General features: G+C 52.2%; 1 protein-coding gene across 1 annotated transcript; it reads right to left on the bottom strand.

The window, feature by feature from the left end:
• Positions 1-5133: 5133 nt before the first annotated feature.
• Positions 5134-8226, bottom strand: LOC132219380 (phosphofurin acidic cluster sorting protein 2-like). The gene is made up of 2 exons (XM_059671733.1): positions 7223-8226; positions 5134-6640 (listed from the first exon to the last, which is right to left on the bottom strand). The coding sequence occupies exons 1-2, from the start codon at positions 8212-8214 to the stop codon at positions 5134-5136; spliced, it is 2499 nt and encodes an 832-aa protein (XP_059527716.1). The 5' UTR covers positions 8215-8226.
• Between the last annotated feature and the right edge of the window lie 3338 nt (positions 8227-11564).

Raw genomic sequence — 11564 nt, 5'->3', positions numbered from 1 at the left:
GGAGCAGGTGGAGTTTCTGTCCAGGTGCAGGTGGCAGTCAGGGTTCAGGAACTGCCTGCTGCTGGTTAAACCCTGAAGCATTCTGCACCGTGGACGCCAGGGGGCGCTTATGATCACGCATTGTCCATGTGCTGGTGGGAGATGAAGTTAAATGAAACATGGGTTCCCAGGGGCAGCCCTGACATAAAGGGTCCCTGCCCCAGTGCTCAACAGTCAATTTCCCCCAAAGTCCCATTTTCCTGGGCCTCAAGAACATCACATCCTTAGAGCAGATGGCTCCTGAGAGACTCATTCTTCCCAACCTATGACTCATAGTAACACAGCGGAGGCCCAGAAGAAACAGACTTGCTCAAGGCTCTGAAGGCTTGTAGAGTTAAATTTTATAGAATCTAAATTAAATTTATGTTTTAGAGTATTTCATTATATTTTCTTTAATTAGACTGTATGTTACTGAATAGTATAAGAAAAATACATAAAGTTGTAAACATGTATATGATAAACACAAATACTTTAAAACTCATATAAAGGAGGGGAGGGAGCCCTCTCTGTCCTGGCAGCGGACACAGGCTGTGGCCCAGGATCGAGAACCTCAGGTTCTGAAGGAGCTGAAGCGAGTTTCTCAAATGCTGCAGGTGGGTCCACATCTGGAAGTTCAGTGACAGCTGTGCCTGGAGCCTGCTCTGGCTCAGGAGAGGGGACCAGAGTTGGCATTGCCTCTTTAGGTGTTTCTGGATCTTGCTCTGGAGCTGCTTCTGTAGATCCAGGAAGAGACCATGTTACTACCATGACTGCCTTTGTGTGCCTTCCAAGGATGGGACCTCCCATCTCCATCACTGAAGTCCCAGTTCAAGCCCCCACCCCAGGAAGTCCTCCTACTGCAGGGCATGGGGCACTGACTTGAGCGGCTCTGTGCTCTTGCCTAAGCCCAACCTCTGGGAGCTCTTTGTGTGGGCAGCCACTTCCCCTCCCCACTCACCCACACCACCCAATCCACACGCACAGCTCTCTGACTCCTTCCATTTTTGCGAGGAGAAGCCCTCAGACCACTGCCCTCTTACAGAAATCCCACCATATGTGGGACCCAGAGTGTTGCCACCTTCTCCAAGTCAGAGTCCCCATACTTCCCTTAAGGCTCTGATCCAAAGCCCATTCACTTTTTGTGCTGGTCCAGAGATCCACTTTCTGCTTCATGATACGTGTAGATCAGCGATACTTTCAGGAAGAAGTCACACCGACTGTCCTGTGGATGCTACCTGCCTGTGCAGCCCAGTGTGACTGAATCCCTCCTGACTAGACGGAAGCGCTGGAGTGCGGTCCCGGTGGCAGGGCCTTTGCTGAATGAATGAGCCCCAACCACCCCCATCTCAGATAGCTGGGTGAGCCTGGGGTCCCCCTGCTCACCCCTGGGATTTCTAATCTGGCTGCACCAGGACAGGGACCCCTAATGGAATCTCCAATGTCCTTATCAAGAGAGAAAACAGGTTAGCCTAAGGCCTGAGAATCACAAATAAGGCAGGAGCTTGGTTAAGGAGAAGAGAAAATGGCCAATAGGAACAACCACAGCCCCTCCAGCACACCTCTCCAGTGTCCAGGTTCCCAGCAGGCCTTTTCTAAGGGGGACCCCCCCCCAATAACCCTATGAGGCTGGGCCTAGGCTCTCCCCATGTTGAGAGATACAAATACTCAGAAAGGTGCAGTGACCTGAAGACTCACAGCAGCAGGTGGCTGAGTGACCACGGTTCTGTGGAGGGGGCAGGGCTCACCTGGTACATGGTTGGTCCCACACACATTGGTTAGTAGCAAATGCTCTGTATTAACACAGAAGGGTGTGTGGGACCAAGGTGGGGAAGCTGCCTAGGAAGCTAGTCACCAAGGATTTGACCAGTTTATCTAATCCATGTTCCTGGGCAGTCTGCAAGGTACAGGTATATATATACACACCCTCTGAGGGTTAAGTTTATTTGGAATCCAGAGTGAGTGGTGCTGGGGCCACTTGGCTGGTTGACAGCTAAGGCCCAGGGCTGGGCTGACAGGTCTCCATGATGGGCTCAGGATGCCCCCAATGGGAGGCCAGCCTTTGGCCTCTAGCCTCCCAGCTCTGAGTCTGGGAACAGGGTGGAGCCAGCTCCCTAGGAAGCAGAGTCCTGGTTCCAGGAAGGGCAGGTGGAGAAGGTGAGGACAGTTCTTCCTGGGTAGGTCAGGGTCCAGAAAAACAGACTTGCTCAAAGCTCTGAGGGTTGATAGGGTTAAATTTTATAGAATCTAAATTAAGGTAATATTTGGGAGTATTTCAGTAAATGTTTTCATCAGTACACTGTATGTTATTAAATATCATAAAAGTATAGGAGAATTATAAACATATATAACATGAACGGAAAACTTCTAACACTGCATCTAAAGGGGGTTGGGGGGGGGCGCCCTCTCTGACGTGGCCGCTGACATGAGCTGTGGCCCAGGATCTGGCACCACAGGCCGCGCAGGAACTGGGTGAGTTGCTCCAATGCTGCAGGTGGTTCTTCTGTCTCTTGAAGTTCAGTGAAAGCTGGGCCTGGATCCGGCTCTGGCTCTGGAGAGGCCACTCCGGTGGCGTTGCCTCTTGAGGGTTTTCCTGATGTTGCTCTGGAGCTGGTTCTGTAGATCCAAGAAGAAGACATGTTACCACCCTCACTGGCTTTTGTGTGCCTTCCAAAGGCACACACACCCACACCACCCCCGGAGGCCTCCTCCTCCTCCTGTCTCGGCCTCAGTGGGCTCAGGTGCTCCCACTGTGAATGGAGGCACTGGGCCTGCTTTGGCAAGTTGAGGACTGGCAAGTTGAGCTCTATGGAAGCCGGCAGCATCATCAGGCTGGGAAATTCTGGCGGTGCTGGTCCAGCCCGATGCCCAGGATGCAGGACATGGCTCTGGGGAAAGAGAGAAGTTGGAAACAGAGTCTGAGACCTGGCCTTTCCTTCCCACAGCCCTCAGAGAGCCTGGGGTCCTGTGCCTGCTGCTCCTGCCCGTACAGAAGCCAGACCTACTCCTTGTCCACCTTTAAGCTGGCAGTCCTGGCAGAGACGTGCCTGGTCACCCAGGAGGGGCTGGCAGAAAGCCCTCCTACCTGACAGCTCTGGATCAACGAGGGAACCACCTGTCCCCTTCTTCAGGGGAACCTGACATGCTCTCTCAGTGTCCCTGTCTCCTCCCATACCTGCCCACCGAAATGTCAACTCCATAAGGACAGGGAGGGCTTGTGTCTACTCTGTTCATGTCACTCATTAGCACACAGAGGGTGTTCCAGGTATAGCTCACCAATGAGTGAAAAAATGAACTCTGTCTCCATCCTTGGCTTCCCAGGGCCCTCCTATCACCTCAAACTTTGGCTCCTGCACCTACGTTCTGCGACACTCACTAGCTCCCCTGTGGGGTTCTTCGGCTCCCACTGAAACTCAACTCCCTCAGGGCTGGGTACACTAGCCAAGCTGGCCCTGAGGAGGTTCTACCAAATTAGTGGGCCTGTTCCCTGATTAGGGGTGCAGACAGACTTGGATTAGGTGTGGACGGCTATGAATTTTCTGAGAGGCTGCCTCACCACTGAGCTCCCTCTGCTCTCCCACACCACCCAAATCCACATACACAGCTCTCTGACTCTTGTCCTTTTTCTAGGGGGAGCCCTTAGACCTCTGTCCTCTTGCAGAAATCCCACCATGAGTGGGAACCAGGGTTCTGCCAGAACCTTGAATTCACAGTCCCCATACTCCGCTGATGGCTCTGATCCAAAACCGACTCACGTTTTCTGCTGGAACAGAGGTTCACCTTCCTCTTCACAATACGGGAAGATGCAGCCATAGGGAGAGGAGGCCGGAGGACGTCACATCGGCTGTCCTGTGGACACTCTGAGCCTTTGCAGCCTAGTGTGACTGAATCGCTCGCGACTAGAGGGAAGCTCTGCAGTACAGGCTAGGGGTCTGCTCTGTGCACTGGATTATGGTCAGTGCCTAGAGACGTGTCTGTACCTGGAAGACTCTGATATATTTGCTGAGTGAATGACCCCAAACCAGCCCCATCACAGATAGTTGGGTGACCCTGGGCCCCACTGCTCAGCCCTGGGGTTTCTGGCTTCAGCCAGGACAGGGACCCATAACAGAATCTCCAGTCTCTTTATGACATGAGAAAAGAGCTTAGCCCTGGGCCCCGAAAGCATCACATATGAGGAAGAAAATGGACCAATTAGCACAACCACAGCCCCTGCTGCAGACCTATCCCCTGTCTGGACACCCAGAGACAGCTTTAGGGGAGCACACTACAGGGTCCCTACAGAAACCCTATGAGGTTGCTGCTTGATTCACCTCATGTTCTTAGAAACAAACACTCAGAGGGATGCAGTGATCTGAGAGTTCACAGCCAGCAAGGGGCCAAATGACCACTGTGCTGTGGAGGGGCAGGTTGCTCACCTTGTAAATAGCTGGTACAACTGTAGGGTGGCAGCAAATGTTCTGTGATAACCTGAAGAGGAAGGAACGAAGGTGGGTCGCTGCCCAGCGAGGAGGGCACTGGTTTGTCCAGCCCATGTGCCTGTGTGATCTGCACCGTACAGCTCTTTTTTGTTATTTTGCCTTGTGAGACGTGAGTTCATTGGGAACCATAAGTGGATGGTGCTGGGGCCACTTGGTTGGTTGGCAGCTGGGGTCCAAGGCTGGGCTGGCTGGCCTCCGAGATGTGCTCCGGATGCCCCAATGGGAGGCCAGCCCTTTGCCTTTGGCCGCCCAGCTCTGAGTCTGGGCACAGGCTGGTGCCGGCTCCCAGGGTTAAGCTGAGCCCTGGTTTCCAGGAAGGGCAGGTCTCCAAGGCCAGAAGCCTGGTCACTGACAGTGCTGGGGGTCCTGAGGCCCAAACACACCTTCCATGATGCTCCAGCTCAACACTGCCCTCCTGACTCCCACCTGCCGGAGCTTTCTGGTTATTGAACAGAGCATCTGGGGGTCCCACTGAGGGCACCCCCTTAGGTTCCAGGCTTTGTGCGCATCCAAACTCAAACCGTTTCTCTGTGTTTCCAGGGTCTGTGTCTATAGTAAACTGAATTGTTAACAGAAAAGCAGCTCGATACTGCTGGGCTTGGCCCAGGCAGAGTGAAGGGCAGGGGGAGGGGCAGGGCTAGAAGGTAGACTTGTGTTCGAAGATGCAGACGGGGAAGTGCTTGACGTGGGAGGACCACTGGGCTGCCAGCTGGAAGAATGTCACGTCGTTCCACTCCACGCCGTCAATGAGGACCCGCTGCCTGTGCTCCTGGTTCTTGGCTGAGCAGACCAAGCGGCCGATGCCCTGGATGCACTGGCTGTTGGACGCCAAGTCCGTGCCCTTGTCTTTCTTGGGCAAAAACATCACCTTCTTTTCCTTCTCCTTGGTGATCACAGTCATGGACATTGTGGGCGTGGCTGCAGCCTCGCCGCTGCTGGGCAGCCTGCTGACCTGGAGAGACCGGAAGGTGCACCGGAGTGTGTTTTTGGTGGCAGGCAGGTCTTCCTTCTCCCCGCTCCTCTTCCTGTTTGTGGGCTGGGCTGCCGTCCAATAATCCACCTGCAGCTCCATCAGCTCAGCACCCGCACTCTGGCCGGGGGAGGATAGGCCCCCACTCACTGACGACAAGGAAATTAGCTTGTGTGTGGCCTCCCTGGCGGTGGACAGAAGCACATTGGAGCATGAGGGGACGGCTTCAGCTGAGTCTCCTGACGTGGCTGAAATTGGCTCCACTCTTCGAACTTTCACTGCCCCCACAAAGGGAATGAACTTCTGCAAGGGCAGCTCGTCCGGGCTCTTTGGCTTAGAGGTGAGCATGGCCTCTGCGATGGGCAGCTGGAGGACACAGTTGGCCCCTGTGAGGTACTCTCTGATTTTCAACACAATGTTCTGCACAGCATCCTGGGCCTCCAGGTGGTAGAACAGTTCCCACCAGGCCAGGTCCCGTAAGAGTTTGTGGTAGCGGCAATCCACGGAGCCCAGGTACCTGGCCAAGGGGTGGGAACCCAGCGGGATGACCAGGAAGCGCATGGAGTCCAGCCAGTCCGGGTCCTTGTGGGACAGCTGCTCCACAAAGACCCGCAGCACGGTGCTGAAGTAGTGCTGATCCCCCGCCACCGCGATCTTCACTGGCATGGTGGCCTCGGTCTTGCAGTTGCAGTATCTTTGTATCCAGGAGATGATGGAGCTGAAGGCCTCCTGGACATCCACTATGGAGGCGGTACACACGACGGGCAGCGTGTGCTGCTGCAGGACGTCCGACAGGGACTGCCCCTGCCTGTTGGAGGTGTTGATGAGGATGATGTTCTTGGGCAGATAGTCGTTGGACATGAGGCTGTCGTTCAGTTGGTCGAACACAGTCTGACTGGGGACCTGCAGTTGGCTCTGTGGGTCTGCGCAGCGCTCCTTGATCAGGCTGTTGGCCGACTCATTCAGGGACCTGCTCCAGCCCTGGCGGACGGGCTGCTTCCCCTTGGAGCTGCTGGAAGGGATGACCAGAGACTCGGTCTTGGTGGTGCGCCTCGTAGTGAGCATGTCCTGGGCAGAGGTCCCTGCCTCCGGGCTGTCCCCAGGCTGTGCCGGCTGCTCCCCAGGGTTGGGCATGCTGTGGGCCACCCAGTCGGAGCCACTGTCGCTTGAAAGGCTTTCACAGTATAATCTGGGCCTGCTTGTCCTGAGGACTCTGTCATACTCCTCCATATCTGGGCTGGACAGGCTTTCAGAATATGACATGAGCTCAGGCATGGGAGGGGTTGGGAGACGGTCATCATCCTCCATGTCTGAGCCACTGTCCATGGGGCACACCACACTCTGAAACAGAAAGGCCAGGTCCTTGTCCACATCGGGGACTTCCTCCTCAGACTCCTGCTCCGAGTCCAGGACCTCCAGTGTCATTTGGTACCTGTGCAGCCACTCTGCGACTCTCTGCCGGTAGTGCTGTTGCTTGATGGTGGACCTCCTCCTTCCTATCGGTTTCTCCAGGTCCAAGTCATCCTCGTCCAGGTCATGCCTGTAGGCGGCATTGTAGCCGACCTCCAGCTCAGAGCAGACAATCTCAGACACTCCCTCAGAGAAGTTATGCGTGGCCTCCACCTCGGTGCTGGCCGGCATGGCGTTGTCCAGGTGGTTGACGGTCTGCCTCGATTGGGAGAAGATCCAGCTCTTGACCACCTTGGTGGGCGGGGTGCTGTAGGCCATCGAGTCAGAGACACTGCCACTGAACAGCTTGCCGCCCGGGCCCTGGGTCTTCCCGGGCATGTCGGCCAGCTGAGGAGGCTCCTTCTGGCTCCGGGCACTGTGTAAGCTCCTGGTCTCCGTTTGCCAGCTGGAGTGTGCCAGGCCTTCAAAGTATTGTCTGGTCTTGGGCTTGGTCTTGCTGAGGATGCTGCTATCATCCTCCATGTCTGGGCCACTGTCGCTGGGATGCTTAAGGGTGTCATAGAGTAGGTCCAGGTCCTCCTCCACCTCAGGGACATGCTCCTTAGGGTCCTGATCCGAGTCCAGGACCTCTTCTGACATGTGGGACCTGGGAAGCAGTGCCATGACTTTCTGCTTCAAGTTTTGTTGCATGCATCGCTGCTGCTTCTTGGGCTGCCCCAGGGCAAAGTCAGCTTCTTCCAGGTCCTGCCTGTGTGTGAGATTGCAGCTGGTCTCCAGCTCAGTGAAGCTTTCAGATTTCCCCTCCATGTCGCTATCCATGGACTTGGCCTTGGGGCTGGCCGGCATGCTGCCATCCTCGTCGTCGATGGGCTGACTGGAGAGGGAGGAGATCCAGATCTCAGCCACCGTGATGGAGGACCCCTGGATCCTGCTGCTGAGGCTCAGCACCCGGCCACCCTCAGGTGGTCGCTGCATCAGCTCAGCCATGTGGACGGCCCCTGTGGCCAGTGTCCTGTAGCCCAGGATGGTCCGGTTGTGATTGCACTTCCTCTGCTGCAGCATGATCTGCAGCTTGTTGCCTTTTCTCTTGAGGAAGTGGGGGTACTCCAGGGAGAAGGTCAGCGCCAGGTCAGTCTCCACTGGTCCGCTGCTGGGCAGCACAATCTCATGGGATCTCAAGATGCCGTTGGTGCCCTGCATCTGCACTGCTATCACCAAGGAGACGAGCTCCTTCTCCAGCCCCTTCAAGACCACCAGCTTCTTTAACGTGAAGCTGCACAATCTGGGCACGCAGTCAGGTCTGGAGCAGCCCACCTCCCAGGTAGAGAAGAAAGTCATGGGCACTGGCGTGTTGAGCACAGTGGGCGGGAGGGCCAGGCCCGCAGGTGGCGAGGAAGCTTCAGCTGCTTCCAGCGTACAGGTACTTGCTGGTTTCTCCCCCTGTGGTGGGACAGAGGAGGGACATGATTGGTGGCAAGAGGTGGGGCACAGGTGATCGAAGGAGAGAGTAAATGACAAATAGTCACACGCTCATCTGTGACTCGCACAGGTAAGGCCTGCATGGTGGCCTTTCAAACTCAGAGACCGAAATTAACCACAAAGTTAGCCTGAAATTAAAACTTGTTATCTAAACGCAGTTTATGGTGTGTAGTCATGTGCTCGGCCAGTGTCTTCCCTGACAAAGGACAATCTTTACCTTAACGGAGCCTGTCTGTTGTCTTTTGGCATCTGTGATACATACCTTTGGAATGTTAAAGGAATTTTCCTTTTTCTCGTCACCTGGGAGCACAGGCACTGCTCTGTGCTCGGCAGAGACCACCAAGCTGCTCATTGGTATTGAGTTCATTGCTCACTATCCTGTGTGCTCCTGTATGAGGGAGGTATGTGTCTCTCGTTTTACTTTTTATCTAATCCCAGAGCTTTCCATGCTTTGCTTTCTCCTGCCTCCCTAAGCAATGGATTTCATGTGACCCATATACATCTCCACTTTTGATTGTATGTGTAAAAGCAGGTGCAATCCTGCCATTCTTGGAGCACTCCCTCAATACAGTGAGATTTTGTTTTCCGGCCACTGTTGACAGTTGGGCTCCAATAAACTCACAAGAATTCTGCACAGGGTTGAATGCTGCTTACATTGCTATTTACTTGAATTACTGCGGCAGGATTCCAAAGGTCACACAGGACCACCCTGCAGACCCAAACCCAGTGCTGGGATCCAGCAAAGGGCCCGTTGGGCCACCAGTTCCCTGCCTGTCAGGTGAACTTGGCTAAGTTGTCTCTTGAATCAGGAACATTCCTTTGCTTGTGATAGAGGGTTCGACTTTAGTTAAGCTGTATTTTAAATCCCCAAGGTGGAACTAAGGTGAAGGGTTGACAGAATCAAGGCTAAGGAGAGACCAGAGGAAACATGGGTGGCTGGTGTTTGACTCTGAGTTTTCATTTGGATTTTGCTTTCTGAGAGTATGAGCAAACATCCTTCACTGTATAAGTGAGAGCTGAACTTGCTCAGCTCCGAAGGGACACATCCTCCTTCTGACCTGAATCTTGGCTGTTCTTAAGCAACTAAGAATCTTTGTGGAGGTGTCAGAGGTCATTCCTCACGCCAAGCAGGAGCCCCATAGGGAAATTCATACTCAACTGTAATTCACCTGACTGGCTCCTCCGGGGGAGAGCCCATAAGGTCAGGTCCACCAGCGTTCCTAGCCCTTCCTGAGGTTTTTACTTTTATTTATTTATTTATCCTCACTCGAGTATATTTTCCCCATGGGTTTAGAGAGAGAGGAAGGGAGGGGGAGATACAGAGAGAGAGAATGAGAGAGACTTCGATTGGTTGCATCCCCCAGGCGCTCCAGTAAGGGCCAGGGATCAAGCTGCAACCGAGGTACATGCCCTTCACCTTGAATCAAACCCAGGACCTCTCAGGGCCTGCATTCTACCCATGGAGCCAAACTGGCTAGAGGCCTTCAGGTCACTTTACATAACTGGGAGAGAAGCTGAGGCACATAAGAGGGGTGTGAGCATAATGGAGCTCAACCCAGAGCAGCACACTTCGACCCACTCCATAACATCCCTGGAAAACTTGCTCAGATTCTGCAAATATAAAATAACAACAATAACAATAAAAACAAACACACCTATAATTAACATGGGAAGTTGTGCCTCCAGGGCTAGGACCACCCAGACTCCAGCCCTCATTAACCCCTGATAGGAAGCCTTTTCTTGCAAGTGCTTTATAGAAATGGGAAGATTTAACTTGAAAATATCAACTGAAAAATGGCGAAGATAAATAATGTTTTTGCCGGAAAAAAAAGAAAACTAGAAGGACGCTGGCCCCAAAATGAAAATGACTGAATAGGAAGCATATTTTCACATGGAAATTAGAAGCTTCTAAGGAGAAGCACAGAAAATTCTTTTAAAAAATAAATTAATGAGAAATTTTAGAGACTATCTCTGAACTCTCCTGAAGTGAATAAATGCTAACACCCCAATCTCCCCCTTCTATAGCACGTCCACTACATCTTTTGCTCTCTGAGCTTCCTTCTCCAGATGTGTTCTTTCCCTTCCCTTCTTCCTTCCCCTTCTGTCTCCTCCACTACCCCTCCCTACTGACTTAAGGGAAATGAGAATAGGAATGCTACCAGCTCCCTTTGGAGAAAAGCTGCTCTCAGCCAGAGAGGAACCAGCAATTGTTCTCCATTTTCTCTATGGCCCTGATTGGCTCCCAGAGAAATGTCACTGTTAGAACGTGTAATCCTGGCTATTCTAACCTATCGCAATTAATATACTCCTGGTTTCTGGGAGCAAAAGCAAGAGAATTACTAAATAAGGTTGTAAGAAAACTCCTATAGAGAAGTCTGCCCACTCTAGGGATAGAGGAAACTGAAATAGGATGTAGAAAAAGTAAACAAACAAAAGAAGCATAGGGTTGCTCCAAGGGTGTTTCCCCTTTCACTGTTAGTTTGGGAGAACTTGAAATTATCATAAAACGGGACGCTACTAAGGCTCCTCTAGATACTGGGGCTATCTTATTTTTCTTCACCGCACCTACTAATTGCTTTCTCCATCGGACTAAACCTTCTGTACAAAAATGTCTGCTTTTTAATCAAAACCTGTTTCCTTTCAACTAGGGGTTGTTATGGGCCTATATATATATATATATATATATATATATATATATAGTTTGTTAATCAAATCTTTCCCAATTCACCTGATAGGTGAGGTGTTTTTTTTTCTTTTATATGAAATCAGTGATGCCTACATATGCTTTTTCCAGAATAGTTATATATTTAGGATAGATGAACCAGATACTGAACCAAAATAGAAAGTAATGATTTTAAAGGAACCTTCCATGAGGAAACTAACTTTGAGGCTGACCGAAGGTTTGGTAATCATCTTTTCTTTATTAGTATCTTCCACGAGAGCCTGAGAGATGGCTTAACAGGGTACCCACCCTACTCAGAATGTCTCCAGACAGCTCAGAGACATGCACACATGTCTCTAACACTGGGCTTGCTCATATGTCTCTCTATAGATGCGGAACCAGCCCACAGTGACTTGAGAGTCCTCTTATGGAGTGCATATTCAACAAGTGGGAGAAACTTGACCCTGAGAAACCCAAGAAAGAAGCCAATCTTCTTTTGTTACACCACCTACCTGGTCCCAATATAAAGTAGGTTATAGAGAGGTTT

This window comes from Myotis daubentonii, chromosome 16 (genome assembly GCF_963259705.1).
Source record: "Myotis daubentonii chromosome 16, mMyoDau2.1, whole genome shotgun sequence".
Lineage (NCBI taxonomy): Eukaryota > Metazoa > Chordata > Mammalia > Chiroptera > Vespertilionidae > Myotis > Myotis daubentonii.
Note: the sequence above shows the minus strand (reverse complement) of the source record. Positions and strands in the feature narration are given on the sequence as shown.

What these genes read in the sequence shown, in the direction of transcription:
- LOC132219380 (XM_059671733.1), bottom strand. Translation starts at nt 8,214, where the DNA reads ATGACTTTCTTCTCTACCTGGGAGGTGGGCTGCTCCAGACCTGACTGC. An exon ending in ACCCAGGGCCCGGGCGGCAA is followed by an intron (nt 6,641 to 7,222) that starts GCTGTTCAGTGG and finishes ATACTGTGAAAG; the next exon opens with CCTTTCAAGCGACAGTGGCT.